General features: G+C 46.3%; 2 protein-coding genes across 2 annotated transcripts; one reads left to right on the plus strand and one right to left on the minus strand.

Annotated features, from left to right (window-relative positions):
* Positions 1–230: 230 nt before the first annotated feature.
* DNASE2B (deoxyribonuclease 2 beta) lies at positions 231–10,227 on the minus strand. The gene is made up of 6 exons (XM_054833889.1): positions 10,026–10,227; positions 6,004–6,181; positions 4,675–4,756; positions 3,509–3,670; positions 1,817–2,014; positions 231–1,248 (listed from the first exon to the last, which is right to left on the minus strand). The coding sequence occupies exons 1-6, from the start codon at positions 10,136–10,138 to the stop codon at positions 893–895; spliced, it is 1,089 nt and encodes a 362-aa protein (XP_054689864.1). The 5' UTR covers positions 10,139–10,227; the 3' UTR covers positions 231–892.
* Positions 10,228–11,069: 842 nt separating this feature from the next.
* LOC129209402 (uricase-like) lies at positions 11,070–19,199 on the plus strand. The gene is made up of 8 exons (XM_054833757.1): positions 11,070–11,153; positions 12,139–12,357; positions 13,137–13,253; positions 13,382–13,460; positions 16,706–16,892; positions 17,375–17,498; positions 17,912–17,995; positions 19,007–19,199. Exons 1-8 carry the CDS (start codon positions 11,070–11,072, stop codon positions 19,142–19,144), a joined length of 1,032 nt encoding a protein of 343 aa, XP_054689732.1. The 3' UTR covers positions 19,145–19,199.
* The last annotated feature ends 447 nt before the right edge of the window (positions 19,200–19,646 follow it).

A 19,646-nucleotide genomic window follows, 5' to 3' on the forward strand; every position in this document is an offset into this window, starting at 1 on the left:
AACTTCAAGTCCTAAGCCTGAGACTGGAGGTATTGAAAGTTAACAGCCACATTTGTTGTAGTGTGAAAATGTAGGTGAAATAACATCTTCCTTCAAATATTTTCTTCTCTTTTCTTTCTAATTTTTTTTCTCCTCCTAATTGTCTCCGTTTTTCCTTCGGCAGCTATAAAACATTGTAACCAACCACAAATAACTGTAAAGGCGGAAGAGGGAGACTGTAAACAGACCAGTTTTGCTCTTAATTTATTTTGCTTATTCATATTTTAGACATGTTTATTTGTTTATAAGATTGCTGTACAGGAATAAAAGCACTAGAAATACTCCCAAGCTATTGGTTACAAATTATTTAAGGCTCATTGCTTCTCTAAATATTAATCAGGTAAAAATGAAGCCTTCCTGCCCACAGACCTGCTCGTCTCCCTGGCTGTATCCAGTTACGTCAGCTCTTTAAGAGATTCGCCCCAAACTGAGCAGAAACGCTGTGCCCGATCTCGACAGCGCCTGCAACACGGGGCGATTTTGAAGCGTCTGGGGGCACTTTTCTCTTGCTAGCTGCCCAGCCCCTAGCTCTGTTGTTCCTCCCGGCCCGTGTCCAGCGTCGCTCCCAAGGTCCCCCGGGGACGCCGGTGCGCGGTCGCTCCCAGCGATGTGCTTTGGTGCAGCCTCGTGCGGCAGCGTCTGGGTCGAGAGCCGAGCAGAGCCTGCTGCTCCGGCACGTGGAGAGAAACGGCCGCGATTTTCCTGCGAACCGCCTGCTTTTATAGCTAACGAGGTGAAGGTGCCGCACATCTGGCAACTCACGGGGCCAGTTTTCAGAGCGAAATATTTAAGGGAGACGTTTCCTACGCTTTCTGTGTAACGAGGGGCGGTGCCGTTTGGGAGGAATCGTGCCTTAGATCCTGGTGGAAGCTTCAGTGCAACTGCTGTAGTGGGTTATCAAACGCCTGAAGGCGCTGTAGATGTGTTCGTTCTGCGTGCAGATGAACCCACCGCTTCTCCAGGCTTGCTCGGCAGCGCGGTTTAAGTCTCCGATGCAGGTCCACTGATCTTTGTATTCCCTTGAAACAGCCCATTTGGAATGATCGTTAATGGAATAAAAGGTGGAATTAAACGGCGTCCCTATTAGGTTTATGTTGTAGACGTGGTAGTCGAGAGAGCAATTTGAGGGAAGTTTTTGGCCGGAATGCTGCCAGGATTCAGCCAACAAATCGGTCTTCAGTTCCTGAGCCATCCAGGCCACGTAGATATCTGGGGAATAACACGGGGTGTGGGAAATTAGTCTGTAATGTTCCTGCATTTAAGAAGGGACTGAAAGCATCACCTAAACTGGGCTCGGTTCGTTCCAATGCATAAAGTAAGCCAGAGGGGGTTCCCCCCACCCCCCTCCTTATTTTGACTTTTGTTTCAGAAGTTCATTTCCACTTTTGCTCCTTCTCCTGGAAAACCTGTTACAAACAATGAGCAGGAAAAAAAAAAAAAAAAAACCAGAAAAAAAATGCAAGCCTTCTTCATAATAAAAAAAAAGCAGATAAGCTAAACCCCATTTTTGTTCTTTGTTGTTGCTGTTGAATAAGGGGAAATAAATTTTCTGAACATCCCATTGTTAAACACCTTAAGGCATTTGAAGGACCAGATCTTTTTGCTTTGTGGGGCTGAGAAAATACGATGGGATGGCATTCCTTGCCCTCTGTTACATTTATTTCTGAAGTTGAACTTCTTTTTTCCCCTCAAAGAAAATACTAATTGTCAAAAAATATATTAATTGCTTATTTCTTGCCTGAGAACATGCGATAGGTAGAGCAACAGGTTCTCTTACCATCTATGAACAAGTGTGACTTTGCAAAGTGGAGAAAGGCTTCCCCGTGCGCTGACTGGAGCTTGGAGAGGTGGCGCAAGGGGACCAAGGGCAGCCTGGACCCTGCGCAGAGCTTCTGCAGGTTGGGGAGGTCAGCCTGGAAGATGCTAGGGATGGAGCAGCTGTAGATTCCTGGATTATAACTCAGCATCTGTTGGTCTGAGAAAAACCCAAAGAAACAGACACACGCAGAATTAGAATGGGTTAAAGCGAAGCAATCAAGAGAGTAAAGTTTTGCCTTGGAAAGGAAACCTAAATCCTTCTTAATCTTCACAGCCTATGTCCTGGAGGAATTCAGTGTCAAAGTATCTTATTTTAGCACCCAAACCCATGTTTAATTGCTTTGTACTCCGACTGGCCCTGCAGCACGTAAACTGGCTGGGAGACTACGCTCAGGTTTATCTGCTTACCCCGCATTATTCTTAGCACAACTGTTAACCGGTGGTCTCGGTCCACCGCCACTTCCCCCGTGCTCATCTTCAAGCCTCTAAGCAGTCACGCAGTGCTCGGATGGCACGTGTAAGTCCAAGCCTGTCCGTATTTACAGGAGTAGTTTCCAGGCAGTTACAGTTGCCAAGCCAAATGCAAACAGAAGAGCTGCCTGAGGGTCCGCTTTGGTTTTAGGGAGAACAGAGCTTGACTTTCAGCATCTGGATTGAATTTGCAGAAGAAATTTACTTTTCTGTACAGCGCGCAGCTTAACTGTAGAAGTCCTTGCCACGGATATCGTAAAGAGCCAGGGAACAAATGGGCTCATTAGATGAGTTCATGGAAGACCAGTTCATCAGGAACTTTCCAGTCTTTCCGGCTCAGGAAATCCCTGAACCACAGATTACCAGAAGCTGGGAGGATGGAGCAGGAAAAGCATTAGTGTGTGCCTCTCATTTTCTTGTCCTCTTTCCCTAAATACATGCATTGATGCGCTTCCACAAACAGGACCCTGGTTAGATAGCTCTGGGCTGTGCCCAGCCTGGCCATTTGCACAGCGTATGTGTTTCATTAATATCATTTGAGGTTTGCAATTGAGAAAAGAGTGAAAAGCAGCGTGAAAAGCATTAAGGAGCGTGCCAGTATGACTTCTTGTAATGCCTTTTGATCACTGTCAGATTGTTCTGAATCTTACGGGTATAGATTTGGGTTTTTTTTTTTTAATTATTTTTAGTATTGGTATTTTATATGGCAAAAAGTACCTGGGGAAATTCTGGGTGATATTTATTCCATAATTCCTATTTCTGAGGAGTCAAGGCTATTACTCCAGCTCAAGCAGTGGTTGCCTTACATTTTTAGAACTACAGAGGATTGCCGCTGAATGAGCTATTACTGTTAAAAATGATTAATATCATCCTCATTTATATTTCCAAAGCATTTTGTATGCATGGACTGAGTTTACCCTCGATACGCACTCATGACTATTCTTATCCCAATAGTCCCCATGGAGATGGACACAGAGTAGAAAAGTGAATTTCCCACATTTGCACGGGAAATCATTGGATAAACATAACTGAAGCCAACAACGCTGTTTCCAGGCCCCACTTGGTTTCCCAATCTGACAATAAGGGACAAGATCAAGCAATTTTTGAGGCGAAGCCTCAAGGAAAGCAGTCAGAGGGGTGCGATGGGGCAAAGGCTTTCTTAGGGAGAAGCTTTTCGTACCTATTTCTGTAAACTGGTCATATTTGAAGGTTATACAGATGGCCGTCTGTCCGTAGGACTCCCCAGTCGCTGGATACCCATAACCAGCCTCAGGGATGGGAGGGAACAGGGGCACGCTGTGAATCACCCAGAAGCCCTGTGATTTGTTCAAGAGCAGAAATCCTGTCCAAAAAAAAAAAAAGTAATTATAAATGAATTAAGGAGGAAAAAAGCCCTGAGACGATAGAGCTGTGTCCTGCTTTGGATTTGCTGCTGCAGACATCACACTTCAATGTGTTAATGTCTACAGTAAACTGGCTCTAGAGTAGATTAATGGATTATAGGAGACGCTAATATTGCATTAAAATTGCATTAATTCTCTCCTGCATGGCCTGACTCCGTGCTTCTTTTGAAAAAAAAAAATCTTTTCAAAACCTTTCTCTGCTCAAACTTTGTCTTCAAAAAGTCTGATGCCTTCGTGGCCGCGACCCTCTCTCCACTGCTCATTTTCCTTCCCTTCGTATACTCACTGAGTAAGGGGGAACAGACGCCATCAACACTGCGTCTTCTTCCCCAGACCAAATTCTGCTCCGCGGGGGCGCAGCGGGGACGGGCTGTGCCTCCCCCTGCAGCAGGGAGCTCTGGGGCTCCAGGCCGTCCCCATTGCTGCAGCCTGGAAATACAGCCCTGAAAATACCGGCATCCGCGCCAGGCTGGGCAAACCCCACCTGCTTCCTCAGGGGAACTTTTATACCTCCGCTGATGTTTACGTTTAGTTAAAACCTTGCTTTACTTTCACCACAGACTTTAGCACTTCCATGATCTTGGCAGCAGTTTCTTGTCCCAGAGAGAGTTTGGAGGGGTTTATGTTTAGGGTGCCTCTCCTTTCACATCTGGTACTGCCGGTGCCATCGGGCTCAGGATGCCGCGGTCTGTACGCGCCGAAAGGAGCTATGCGAGTTTCAACTCTTAAAAACAAAGGGGCCGCGAGCCCTAAGAGTTCTTCAATGCAGCACAGGCATAGCAAGACCAAAACAGGAGCTGCAGCACATACAACAAACCACGCATCATGCAAATCATTCTCCGGTTTTGCTTCAGGCAGGAATTTTAGATCTGCAGATAGACGGACAGACAGGTAGATGCTATCCACAACTTTAGAAAGGAGAAAATAGTAGCTCTCCCTGTACCTTTGGTGTGTCCTCTTTTCCACCCGCCAGTGTCTGATTCAGGGACCTCGTCGTTGTATATTGCATATGCAATGCTGTTCCTCTGCAGGAAAACACACATTTCTGAAACATGACGTTCAGTAAAAGGAAGGCATTTAAGTGAACGTCTTCTGCTGGGAACAGAAGAATGAATTCAGAACTCCTCTGTGTGAACATCACGAGCCTAATCCTTCTCCCAATTCAGCTGACACTGTCTCTGCAGAAGTTACAGTAAAATAAACTTGAACACTCAGCATTAGGGTCCCGGTTAATACAAAGTGGAAGTTCTCTCAATCATTGCGGTAGCCCTTCCTCAAGAGGTTGAATATGCTCACTGAGACAATTTGCATGGGCTCCTTGGGCACTCGCTTGCAAAAAAGTTCCCCCCTCCTTTTTTTGTGCCTTTTTTTAGCAACCAGATGCAGTCAAAATGTTTGCTGAGGAAAAATAGACAAGTGTTCTAATGAAGGACAGGCAATTAATGTTTTTTTGCAAAATACTTGCATGTGGCCGCACCTTATTCCCCCTGAATAGAGAACTTCAAAGGAGTTGGGACACGCTTGACTTTGTAAACAATTACAGCGAGACCTGGAATAGGACAGTCGACCAGATTGCCAATATTTGACTGACTTCTGGGAAGCTCTTCTACATATAAATTATTGACACCCTACCACTGACCCACAGCAGAAATGCAAGGTCACACCCAGACTTCCCAGAATACCATGTAAGATGGTAAAAAACCAACTGTAGGCAGATCTTGTGGTATTTTATAATCGCTTCACGCAAATGTAAATGAGGCGTCTGACTGCGGAGGGGAAAAAAAGGCCTAACAAGCAGCATATCGCCGCTGAAGCGGTCACGGTGATTTCAGGGGGGAGAGCAAAACCCAGATTTGATTTGAGACAGAGCGTGAAACACATGCACATGGGAGGGCTCAGCACGAGCGTCTGTAGTAGTCACCACTGGCCCTGGTCCGAGTTCACAGCCAGTTCACAGCTTCAGATGTTGCTCAACATGAATTGCAGAGAAGCAGCCAAAGGGACTGTGTACCAACGCTCATTTTTTTGATGGGCAATACTGTAAGAGTGCAAAAGGCTCGACTAGAAATTAGAAGTTTGAGGATAATTTCTGATTGTGGCCAAACCCACAAATAATCTGCCCAGCCGTCAAGACGCTCCCTTTGACGCGTTTTAGTAGATCTAGTCAGTCAGGTCCGCCATACCTCTACATGCTTATTTTGGCTGGTTTCATTTCATTTGCATGTAATATCAAGTAAGCGTAGTAACGAAATGGTAATTAAATGTCACTTGCCTCGGATTCGTACATCTCGTACAGCTGCTCCAGCGTTTGTCCCAGAGCACCCTGTGTCATGTTGATGAGGTATTTACCGAGCTGCCACTGCGGAGCCAGGGCATCCATGTACATGTATTCCAGCCCCAGCACGGGAATCTCTCCTTTGGCGTGTTTCGGCAACTTGTAAAGAGCAAACCTGCAACAGTGGAGAGCAGTTGGGTTTTTGCAGCCGTCCTGTCTGAATGTGTAAATCAGTATCTCCTTCCCACCTGAGGATTAGAGAGAAGGGTGACTCCGGGGACGCCCACACTGGAGGGGACCAGTGCAGGCGTCTCTCAGCCTTGAGGAGGTGACCCAGCGCAGGGACCAGCAGCAGTTTGGCAGCACAGTACCAGCTGCAGGCAAATTTCTTGTGCTTCTTCGCGAGCAAGGGACGCCGATTCAGCACCAAACTCGTTGCTGTGGCCGGACTGCTGTTGGTACCCTGAGAGAATTTGAAGTTCGACACCTGGTTTGGTGTCCTGTTTAGCCACCAAATCCCTATTGCTCCTGGTTCTGGTAGAGAACCCCAGGTCCCAAACTCAGTCTGACATTCTCATGGTCAACCTAGACATCTCTTACCAATACGTTTTTGTATGAGGTAAGTTTATATGAAATAGATAAAAATATGTATTAAAGTTATAAAAATGCATAATGTTATATTTATACATATTAAAACCACAAAATAAGTATGAAGCCACATGATAACGTTCCAACCGTACCTTTCATAACAGACTCGCACTCTGCTGAACTGTCGCAGACCAGATGTTTGCAAACCATTAGCCAGAAACACAAATCTTTTCAAAATCGTAGACTGCTCAATATTGTCAGTAAATGGCTCAATTCATATTAATGTCCCTGATGAAGTAAACAGGTTTTCCCAGTGCACAAGTCCATGGGATTAATTGCACTACAATTAATCGAGCCACTTTCTTTGAGTGCTGTACTTGAGTAATTTGTTATTTATGTCAATAGTAAGAACCGAGTGGATTTATTTTCAATCCTATACTATTTAACAAAGATGCAGCCTGACTGTGCTTAACCCTTCAAGTATATCAGGAGGAGTACGCCTTGCCCCGCTGATTTACAGTCTCAAGTCGGTCAGAAAAGGCATCTCTGAAAGCAGGTCAGAAGTGGCAGGAAAGCATTTTGCTGGAGGAACATTCAATCTGTGGGAAACGTACGTGTACAGACAGAAGAGAAACGCACACCACTGGTGATCCTGGTAATCCACCTGCATTGTCACGGAGTGAGCGAGGTTCCTTAAATATCTCAGGAAAATTTGTTGCTGATGACAGATCACAGAGAGGAGAAGGAAGCGATTTATATAGCAAGGCTGGGGAGAGCTGTGCACGCACGAGGAGGCACATCTTTACTTGATCACACCTTTACTTGATCAAGGTTTGGGAAGGAGAGGAGTAACAGTAGTTGCAGTAGTACGAGCTGATCCAGGAATTAGTATGCGAAGCCTTTCCAAACTGCTTTGAAATGTATTGGAAGATTTATGGTCTCGGCACGTTCACAGCCGTGCATCTGACAGACACGTGTTAGCGGGTACGCTTACGGAAATGCTCGTAGGTGAGCGATCAGTGAATTGCTTGCCAGTTCCCCGTGGATGTGTGTTTTGGCCCTTTCAGAAAGCCAGCTGAGTGTATTAGCAATTAAAGTTGTATAAAAGTCTTCACTGCTCCTTGTGCACGGGAAGTTTCTCAAGAGCTTAGGCATTTGTGGGAGCAGAGTGAAAGTTATTTTCCTGAGAACCAAGGAAAAGCAAATCCGCTTATACCCGATTAGCATTGTCACATTGCTCGTGACTGAACGCAAACTGACTACAATCACTCACATCTTTACCTCTTAATCACATCTTTACTTCTTAATCACATCTTTACTTCACCCCCTCGCCCCCAAAAAACCCCCACAAACCCCAGCCCAAACAACGTGCATCCATGGCTTCAGTCCTCGACTCAACACTTCTCCGAAAGCGGAGTTTTGGCTTTCATTTGCATTGAAACCTTCCCAGAGAATAAGTGAGTTTGGGTGAACAAAGGAAAGCCTTTCTGCCCTCCTTCGAGGGCCGGTCCTATGGCCATTTGCTCCGGCAGCCCCTGCGCAAGGTGCAGTGAGGATGGCGGGACGAGCTCCCGCCGGGATGAAAACACGGGGCAGGCCTTTGCCAGCCCAGGCGCTGTGTGGGGGTAGGACCTGCGGGCACGGCTGGGCACCACGCGTGGGATCAGGTCAGATAAGGCAAGCGATTCCTCCGGCTTAGCGGCAAATGAAAGGGTGCGTGACTACTAATAATGAGTAGTTATGGAATATTGCAGGATGAAACCACTGAACAGTAGGAACTCACATAAAGCTCTTGCTGTCGGAATATAAAACCTGCAGTGCTGTGTTTGTTTGAAAGGGCATCGACATCTTTTGGTTAAGAGGAAGCTTTTCTCAGCAGTTTCAGTTCTGTTTTCCCATCAGCCTCACAGCAGCCAAATCCAGAATCAGGCAAAAGTTGACTATTTCTTGTCAATAAACTAGGATGAGCCCTGCAGATAGGCAAGTTTCTCATTCATTTGATCATGGCACATTGGAAAGGAAATCCCCCGTGTCCTCCTTGCTAAACTTGGCGGAAGAGAACAGGTTTTTACCTGTGCAGCCACCACCCCCCCTCTCCCATCTGGAATGGGTCCCAGGCGCTGGTGGTCACACGCGTGAATTACTCCCAGTCACAGCTTTCACAGAATTTCTCAGAGAATTTGGATACAAAAATTGCGTTCATTTAAGAAATAAGTGGTAAAAATTTTTTTGTTGGTTTTTTTTTGTTTGTTTGTCTGGGTTTTGGTCTGGTTGGTGGGGTTTTTTTAGCTTTAGCACACACAGACTCATTCTGCAAGGAATAATTGTGGTTTGTGGAGAAATTTCTTGTACCTCCAAGTTGTTGGGTAGCTGCATCAACAAAGAGTCTGATTCCTGAAAAAAATGACATTATCCAGAAGAGCCTTGGCAAGGGTGACAAGTCACAGGGATGGACCGGACCCTCAGATGTTTGATGCTACCCAACACAGAGCAAAGCCGGCTTTATGCCCCTGCTCGAGTAGCCCGCCTGCGGCGTGAGGAGCTCCTGCCTTCCCTGCAGCGGGCTCTGCGTGCAAGGGAAGGGACGTGCAAGAACAGCACCTACTTCTTTGTCACTTGTATCCAAACTAATCATCGCTCCATGAGAAAGACACTTTTCTTTTTAAATCGGTTGGTATTTATCTCTGAGAGGCTTCCGCGCTCTTCTTCAAGAGCCCTCGTTTCACTTTTTAAACCTGGGCTGGATATTATTATGTCATTATACTTCGCGTCTTTCATCTTCAAAGCGCATTAATCCAATTAATCACTTAATACCCAAACCCGGGCTCGCCGCTGGCAGCGGGACGGCACCAGCTGTAACGCGCCGGCAGCTCCGGCAGCGGGGAGCGACCCGTGCCCCGCGGCCCCCGGGCGCAGACGGCGCTTTCCCACGCTGCCGCCCCCGCCCCGCGCTCTCCCGCATCCCTGCGGGGGCGGCACCAAGGGGACGAGTCCCACCGCGCTGCTGATCGGGTACGAGCGACGAGGTTGAGGGCGAGATAGGGAGGTTCTGCCCGCTCGGCTCAGCCGGCCAAACCCCGAGCCAGAGCCCTGGCCCGGGCACCCCGGCGCTGCCGCCGGCGAGCGCAGCCTTGGCACCCGAACACAGGTTACGCTCCCTTTGATGATGAGACACGAACGCTCTGTAAAACCGTGATTATTTTGCAGTTAGTCATAACGCAGTAGGGCGGTTGGTTCAGTGAAATGAAATCACATTTCAATAACTTATGCTAGGTTTTCCAAATGCAAAATTCAGCTACTACTCACAGGCAAACAGGATTAAACCAGTGATTGCTAGGCATTACTTCTCAGCGATCCACCTACTTCTCGCGGTTTAATCTCAAGCGTTATTTACTCACCCAGCATTTCTCCCCTGCGCAGTATTTACTTACCAATCGACTGCCTCCCCATCTTCGTTCCTGCAGGAAATCTCAGCTGCCCACAGCGGCGCGGAGGAGAGAAGCAATAACAAAGCAGGCTGACACCATGCAGATCCCGCAGGCATTTTGGTTTCTCAGCTGCACAGGGCGAGCACTGAGTAGGCTCTAAAAGGAGAAGTTGTGTTGCGTTAGCCGTCAGCTGCTGCTGTACGAGGCAGTAAGCACACCCCAGGCGCCAGCCCGGGACGGCAGAGCCAGCCTGGGAAGTTGGGCTCCGGCAGCTGCTGGAAACTGCTCACGATTCCTTCGGGCAACAAAATGGCAAAATGACTGGCGTAAAGTTATGTTTTTGAGAAAACTTATCTTTGTGTTTTAGGAGGTGGTATTTTGAATATTCAAAATATTCAAGGTATTCTGCTTTAAAAAAAAAAAAAAAGCTGCAGATACCGAAACCCTTTTTGTTTTCTTTTTAGTGCTGCATGACTGAAGTATGAATTTTTTTTTTTACAACTATCTGAATAAAACTCTGTGTTCAGACAAGCCAAACAAAATCATTTCCGTCTCACTACTTCTCCATCCAGCCCTTGTAGCGAGCACAGCCTTTGCAGCGTTCCTGGTGAGCGCCGAGCCCTGCCCGGCTCTGGCAGAGGGGGCTTCATCTGCCTGCGGGGACTGAGCCCCCGGGGACCGACGGCCAGAGAAACTGCTCTGATCTCTGAGCCACAGTAATTTATTGTTTTAAATTATCTTTTAAATGCATTAGCATTTCTTTTAGGAACAAACACATCCGAATTGAGCAATTTTAAATCTGATAATGTTTTCAGCAACTCCCACATAAAAAGCTGCCATTTACATTTTGGTGTGGAAAATATTCTTTCTCCCTCCCTGTTATGCTCACGTTTAAAGGTGTGGACTCACACGAGAAGATGTTGACACCAGATATGGGATATTTCAGCCCAGTGCAATAAGCTCTGGATATTTTAGCGTAACAGAAATCCTCACCGTATTTTGTCTCCTTTCCATGATAGCCGCCCCAGCGCTGCCATAGATGCGTCAATGGGGTGTGTTCGGCAGCAGCAGGGTAAAACTGAACAGGGCTTAGCCCAAACAAAACCAACCCAGAGAGCCAGGATTTTGCAGGTGTGGAGCAAGACCTGAATTTTGCTACTCAGACACACTTCTGATCCCTTTTTGTGGGAGATCAGAACTGGAACACAGTTGTGAGGAAACGCTTTCAACCAGCCCAGCTCGGTCCGGCTTTTCTTCTTGCTCTGGGGAGTCACAACGTGCACAGAGGGGGTAATAAACCACACAACACGCCGAGAACGCCACAGCTGTTTCCATCTTCAGTGTGGGACTTCTGCCTGCTTACAAAGCAACCTTCCCGCCCCTCACGGAAGAATTGCTTTGATGCTCAGCGCGCTTCCGACTTGGCCGTGGAGCCCCCGCGTGCGTGACTGGGGGCAGCCCCGGGGAGGTGGCAGCGCCCGCTGGGCTTTGCCAGCTTCTGCCCGAGAAGGGAGGCCTCATCGGCGCGTCGCTCGGCGCATCGCATGGCGCACGCGGAGCCTGACAGCGGTTGTGAGAGCTGGGAGCCGGAGGAGTAGGAGGGGGCGAAAGCCTGTCCTCGGTGCCGGGGAAATTCAGGCGGTGTAGCTGGAGAGGCGCAGCCCAGCCTGGCAGAGCCAGCCGCGGGGGAGCGACTGCGGAGGGCGCAGGCGTGAATACTGCCTGTCCTCTGCACGGCTGTACCTGTGGTGACTGAATGCGCTGCGACACTCTGCGTTCAGAAAGAGACGGTGGGGGGGTGACTCGGTGAAGGTCTAAATAGTCAGGACTAATCCAAAGGCAACGAACGGGAGAGACTAGTTCACTGTTACTCATGTTACGTGATCTGCCCCCCGTAAAATTTTAAAATTCCATCACAGCTGCTACTAACGTAATAATAGCTTCCTACAGCGTTTTTTCTTCCTATCGGGACTTTGCAATTTATAATGGAAATATTTTCATTATCACAGGTAACCACAGAAACAAAGGCCGTAAACATTGTTTTATGTTTCATGGACTGAGCACAACTCATGCTTCCGCCGAGTTCCTTTACAACTGTCGCATATTTTCTCTGCAGATTAAGGATATAGAAGTCCTCAACTGCGAATATGGCAAGAACACAATTAAGTTCCTTCGCCTTCATAGAGAAGGGAAGAAGCACTTCGTTAAAGAAGTAGAAGTGTGCACGCATCTCCGGCTGACTTCTGCTCATGAGTACCTGGATGGAAACAACTCTCTTGTGATACCTACAGACACCATAAAGAATATCGTCCTTGTCCTGGCCAAAAAAAATGGGGTATTTTTTAATTTTTAACTAGCTTTGCTGTTTCTTATGACTTCATTTGGAAGTGTTTGTTATACTAACTTTTTATTTTTGAAATGCATCAGAAGACTCTCTCCCCCCATTGGCATGTCGGATCGGCAGCAAAGTCACCTTCAGTGATTTGGGAGAGAATTTTTGTTCCTCCAGTGCTTACCCTGGGGACTCCTCCTTAGTTTTCCAAAGCCTTTTTGTCTCACAGAGCTAGCAGTATTTTCTGTAGATTTGTCATATAAGATCCATCTTTTTTTTTTTTTTTTAATTTAACAGCACATTATACTGCATTATTCCTATACAGCACTTTTAAACAGAAGGTCTCAAAGTATGTGAGATCTCTTAATTCTGGTAACTATGCTCTTCCCTCCCTCAGTTGCATCTACCGTAATGCCAATCTGTAGCGCAAATTCTCTGTCTCGGTAATGAAATCCAATCTTTAGCCTGTAAAGCTTAATCAGAATATCACTGTGATTATTTCAGCATTATGTCCCCAAAGCATAAGGCTTCTGTGGTCTCAGTCCAAGGACTGCAGCTCGCTATACCACAGAAGGGGAGATTTTTGACGTGACTCCGTAACTGCTATTTGCAGCGTATGCTGCAAGCTGATCAATGTATAGGCACAGTGCAAGAAAACAGAAATGAGAGAAATATGTATTTTTAACAACGTTGATCCTTCCCAAATATTTACAACAACCAGTACAATCTACTTTTGTACACAAGGCAATTGCTTCTTTCTAATAATACTGTTTGTGTCTTAGATCCCCACTTTAGAACAATTTGCTATAGATATCTGCAAACACTTCATGACAACATTTTGCCAAGTGGCGTACGTCAAAACCTACGTTCAGGAAGTACCATGGCAACGTCTACACGAGGTAACTGAAATACCAGTACATTCGGTTTGTTTGTGCTGGAACCGTTTATCACTCTCTTAGTTCCTGTTTTCAAGTGAAGATAGTATTATTTACTGCACTTTTACTTACATGTCTGCTCTACATTGCAGAACGGTGTTCCCCACGTCCACTCGTTCATATGCGTTCCTGATGGCATCCGCTTTTGTGAAGCTGAGCAGTGCCGAAACGGTGAGAAAAAGTTTGCAACTTCCCCTACTTCTCTGTAAATGTGTCGGCCGATGAGAGATGAAGATGGCTTTAGAGATAGCTCGAGGTGTTACAGGGCTTACAGCACGGCTGAACCGCTCCAGGGGTCTAAAGCAAGGAATACTTACATAGTCTAATTCTGCAGTCCTTGATCTCTGAGACGTGGCTGAAGAGCTAACATAGCTCACATCTGTACGTGTATCCTAAACGTATAATGGTTACAACAGCACATCCAGCAGAACTGCTATATATTGTCACAGGATTTAACAGCCTTCTCAGAACAGCCTGCTTACTTTTTTACGTTATACTATATTCTGCAGCCTCACTATTATCATCACCCTATAGCGAATGTACCCTGAAACCACACTGCTGTAGGCCAATTGCCTCGTCTGCAGTTATTTTCAAAACCCTGTCAACGTGCCTTGGTTTTATTTCTAAGAAAGATGCAATTTCATTGCTCCAAGCCAGGCTGGCTTGAACGTCGTGAGCACTCAGGTCTACGTGCAAACAATTTTTCACATGAAAATACTTCAGAGTGTGCTTACTATTTGTGCACACCATGTGTAAAGAAAGCACCGTTTGGCTTCACTAAGAGTTTTATGATACTTAAAAGACACAGGCTTTCAAGCTCAACTGTCTGTCCATAAATGGCATTCCAACGGGAATGTAAAAATTATCTCCTCTTGCTGTGACTCACAGCAAGAGTGTAAGTTCAATCTCACTGTGTTGGCGTCTCACTCAACCCATCTCTCAGCCTGCTGGGAACTGAGCTGACACCACTACACCGTTCCACTCCGTGGGTCGAGAGGTTTTAGGCATTGGGTTGGTATCTATCTATTACTGCCCTAATGCAGCTTAGAACTATTCCCATCCTACCCTCTCTCTCTCCCCCTATTTTCCTAACGTGTCTGGGTTGGGGCCAGCGGCAAGACCAGCTCCACTTGCGGACAGGACACAGGTTCCGAAAGGCGCATTCCAGCACTGCCCCTGCGCTCCTGCTGAAAGAAAAGAGAGAGCCCGTACAGGTCTCCCATGCCTCTTGGCCTCATCTTTTTTAATGTTCCTAGTAATGTTGACTACTGCTGTATTTTGGGCAGCTTCAACAGTATTGACTTTGGTTTCTGGAAAATTATAAGAAAGAAACCTTAATATAAAAAAAAAAAGGAAAGGAGTTTATGCTTTCTTGAAAAGCTGCTGCTCTTAATGTACAGACTGAATTATATTTTTCATCACCTTGAAAATTCAGCATGACATTCTGCAATTTTGGGTTCTACACAAAGAAAAAGCCTTTAAGGCTTACTGAACCAACTGCCTTTCCTTCTTAGTCTTCCCTTCATGTAGCCCTTTAGCTGTTTCTTTAGGATTCCCTGCCTAGGTGAACAATAACCAAAGAGAAGATTTTCAAATCCCTTTTATTTTTCTTATAAGAGAACCTTCTCTATCTTTAGCATCCTCCTATGCACCTATCAGCCAGACACAGAAATTTATTTCTCAGTTAATCCTATCTTTTAACACTTTTCTTATCATTAAAAGAACACAGGTGAGGCTTAATAGAATTATAGGCTTATTTTTTGCCATTATATCAGCTGATAAAAGGCTCAGAGTTTTTTGGAACCTGAAATCATCACAAGTAACTTAACAGAGTCAACGTTTGACAACTGAAAAGGCAGCCCAAGCACAAAACGTACTGACTGCACAGCATGAGCTGTTCACCTCGAAAACTTCGCCTAGGCGTTACATTCTTCAGTGCGACTCTCAGGTCGATTGCTACACAGCCAGCCAGCCAGCCTTTCAGCAAATCATTCGTTGCAGGAGCTCCTTCAAACCAGGCTATGTATTTGAATATGAGATAAATATGTCTCCAGGTTCACTGATGGTATCTGCACTACATTAATACCTGTGTATTGCAGTCTTGTACCCAAGCAACGAATTCATCGAGATCTGAACAAACCCCAGAATATCCTGTCCAAGGACAGACTCTTCCTTAACTTTTTTTAAAGCTTTAGTAAGTGACAGGGGGATGTAGCCAAAATTATAGATATACCTCCTTGGACTCATTCAAAACCAATAATGAATGTAAACAAGAGAAGAAATAGATAAAATGCAGTTTTGATAACTTCCAGTGACAGAGCAGTTTAAAAACATAAACCACTAAACAATCATGTCCGTTAGAAATATCCACCACGGTGGAATTATTTCCAGTATAAATTCCTGCAAAAACACGGTTTAAAGACAAAGGCCATCAATCTTCCCAGTCCAAGGCAGCATTCCTATGCACCAGACATGTTCCAGCATTAATTTTGAACGAGCTGGCGTGAGCACCAAAAGCGGCACAGAAACAGCAGCTTGGGCTTCAGCCACTCACTGTCTGTGCAGGCTCGGAATAAACCCGCGTGCCATAAAGTGTCTGGTTTTCTGAATCTGCTGTTTTGGCAGCTCCGGTCAGTGAAATTTTCAGTTATCAGTTTGGTGTGCTCTGAAGGACTGACCGCTTGAAATTGTTTAGCTGCCATCCAAAAGGTTTATCAGACGAAAAATTTCAGGGTGCAACTGTTTGTCTCTAGAAGATGCTAATCCACCCATGCAGCAGCGATCTGCAGCAGCACATTTTATAAATAGTGGCTAAGAGCAAAACCGTCAGTTTGAACCTGTGGGTGGCATCTGTCCCCGTGCCAGGTCCTGCCAATTAGCTGAACCGCGGGGATTTGCATTGGCTCCTCGCCCTCTCCTTCTTGCAGATGCAAAACTCACAACAGGATGGGTATGTAAAGCGAATTTCTGACTGAGTACAGTCTGTTGTTAGGAAGGGCTCACCACATCTCTCCTGTACACCGCAGCACTAGCAGCCTATTTCATTTCCCTTTAGAGCAATTAGTAGTCCCTGAACTGGCACAGCAGTGAGAGCCAACCCAATGCATGTCCCGGCTCCGAGGAGGTGAGATAAAGGCTGTCCTCAGCTCTCCTCGACTGCAGGTCGCTTGATGGGATTCTCTGTTTTCTAGATTGAGCTCTGATGTCAGTAGTTTCTGTCTTGCTTCTTACCCTTCTGCCAACATGAGTGTGCAGAACATCATTTTTAGAAGTCGCTAGGCATGCAAGAGAAGCAGACGAGCGAGTCCTGGGGAGACCACTTCAAGGCTCGGGAGCTGTCGCTGCAAGTATGCACCCCCGGGTTTCTGTCTCTGCCTGGAAAGGAGCTCATGTTGTCTCGTATTTTTGGATCACAGGTCCTCTGGTTGTTTTTGCTGGAATTAAAGATCTGAAACTTATGAAGACAACACAGTCTGGATTTGAAGGCTTCTATAAGAATGAACACACCACACTTCCTGAAAGGAAGGACAGGATTTTATGTGGAGAGCTCTTCTGCAAATGGTCATATGGCGAATGCAAGGATTTTGACTTTGACTGCATATGGTATACGTCAAATCAAGTAGTATTTATTACCTAATCTATGATCCCAAAGCCCCTCTGCACAACAGAGCAGGTGTGAGGGCCAGGGCTGCAGCTGCTGTGCGCCAGCCCCTCCCACAGACCCCAGCGGCCGTGCAAATGCTCGTGCTGAGCGAGCACTTGGGGGGAGGCAGAGGCACGCCTTGGGGCACGCCGCTCGCTGACGCACGGGTCAGCGTTCAGTACAGAACACTCTGGGAGAACAAACTACTTGGTTAAATACTTTTAGCAAAACACCTACTTGTGAATTATAGAGCTGGGGGGGAGGGGGTAGAATTTGGAGGTGATGGGACAAAGAAATTGTTCTCCTGTTAAATCTCATGTGCTATGTATTTGTCAGAAAAGACAGAGAAAATGAAAAAAAAAAAAAATTCCACAGTAAAACGTTATGGATCTAGACAGAGACAGCTGATTCAAGGTTTTATAAGAACCTGTGTTACCTCTAGGAACAAAATCCGTGAATGTATCCTTGAAGCCTTTTCTGGGCCACCTGACTGTGGGGAATATTCACCCTCTTACCAGAAAACTGTCAACAGTATCCAGATGCTCGTCCTTTCCAAAGTGTCACAGGTATCTTCTTTCCTCCCGCCGATGTTTTACTTAAACAATAGCGAGTGTTAATCAGACCACTGAGAAGACCAAAGTGAGCCTACTATTTCCTCTGGCAGTTCTAAGTAAGGCTGGAAACAGTTTGGCTACGTGGTCTGAAAAAAATATGAACACACTCAGAAGTTCATATGCTGCTTCCCAGCTGTGAACACAACGGGGGGGAATATCACTCCGTGCTTGGCAGGACATGAGTAAAAGTGAAAGGGGTGCTACAAGATTGTCTACATGTTCAATAGATTGCGTTTGACCAACTGTACCTATAGGGGAGGTGGGGGGTTGCATTGCTTTTCTTTACAGTGAGTGAAAAGACTGCCAGGCTGCTGGCTGGAAAGGTGCCACGATTCATTGTCCCATTCACGATTTCATGGTTTCAGGTACAGGTCATAGAAGTCGTCTTGAACAACACTTTTTATAATGTCGTAGACATGAAGAATCTAGGCTTGACGAACGACAAAGAAGTAAGTAAATGCTCCAAACACAACTTGCCTGGACTCTTTAGAAATACTCAGCCTTAAAGCATAGCAGCAGTTCTGCACAGCGCAGAGTTAAAGGGAGCAAACTTTCTCCCCCAGCCCCCGTGAAAGCTCCACCTTCCCTCTAAGAGAGATTTACGCTGATTACAGAAGAAGGAGAATTGTGTTCTTGTGGAGGTGATAAAAGCTAAAGGAGCCCAGTGGAATGCTTTGGAGGTCAAAGGGGTCTGTAACGGAGACTACCTCTGAAAAATCATTCCTGTTTTCTCCACTGAGTTTGAGTTTAGCTATAACGCCAACCTGTGCAGTTTTGACCAAGCGGAATGTGTCATGGCTTCCTTTCACCTAGCCAGGTAGCGTGAAAAGCTAGCTCACTACGGCTCTTCTTTCCGCTCCGTTGGCAGCACCACGGAGGCCAGGGAGCATCCTTGGTGCAGCAGGGTTACAAGCAGGTTAGCTACACCACAGACTGACCCTCGGGGACAGGAGACCAGCGCTCTAAGGGAGCGGTGAAGGGACATTTCTGTAGCCATCAGGAGCCAAAGCAGATTGCTCCAACAGTGGCCAGGGTATAAGCCTGGGATCAGGCAGAGGGTGAGAGATGTAGAGAACGAGATATATTTGCTCCTCCCTCTGCAGCTGCTCTAGCTGACAGCCAGGTCCAGCTGAAAGTCTGTTCTGTTATCCTCACGTGAGAGAGAAACAGGGTTTCTCCTTTTTGCATCAATGGTCTATAGTCTGTTTATGCTCCAGGCTCCCTCCCTAAGACTTGTGGCTCTGCTGCCACCCTACCCTACCCTTGCCCTCTTTCAGGTGGACATTATAGATCCACTTTCACTTGAGGTAACAGCAACATCTACCATTGATGTTCATAAGAGAAGGAAAGGGCCTGGGTGTGATTTTATGAGGAGGTGAATAGCTGCAGCCTCTGCTGTGATGGTGCTGGCTCATCCCTGTCTCAGAAATGACCTCTGTGTTTGTGCTCATCCCCCTCAGGTTCTGGTTCCAGTGGAAACTCCCTATGGCTCCTGCGCTTGCACGCTTGGCAGGAAGAAGTTCTTAGAAGCACAAGGCCACGTGCTAAAAGACGAGAGGCAAAGTCAGTTTGGACTGGCAACTGCCCAGGGAAACTAAACCTCTTGGCTACACTCGCGCCTTCCTGATAAACTGAACAGTATGGCTTTCCTGTCAACGTATACTCCTTATTGGCCTCTTCCATTGCTGACTGCGTTTCCCTCTATGAACTCCTGAGGTCGGGACTTCTGAAGGACCCTCAGGAATTCAGAAATCAAAGTCTGTCCCTGAATCTCAGTGTGATTTGCAGATTGAAATCCCCTACACTCTTTTGAAAATCCCAGCTGGAAACATTATAGTCAATTAATTTTTAAACCAGCTATTCCCAGACCTCTTAATGAAACAATTAATTCGATAATGCCTGTAACATGTTTTTGACATGTAAAATCAGCAACTCTGTATATTCTATTTATTAATGTTCCTTCAGTAAACTGAATATACAGGCACGAGACCAGATGTTTCACTGATGTCACCTGTCATGACCCCTTGATGCCACACTGATCTACAGAGCTGAGGTTCTGACCCAGTCACTGAACAGGGAATCAGTCAGACACTGATTTCT

The sequence above is a fragment of the Grus americana genome, chromosome 8, assembly GCF_028858705.1.
Source record: "Grus americana isolate bGruAme1 chromosome 8, bGruAme1.mat, whole genome shotgun sequence".
Lineage (NCBI taxonomy): Eukaryota > Metazoa > Chordata > Aves > Gruiformes > Gruidae > Grus > Grus americana.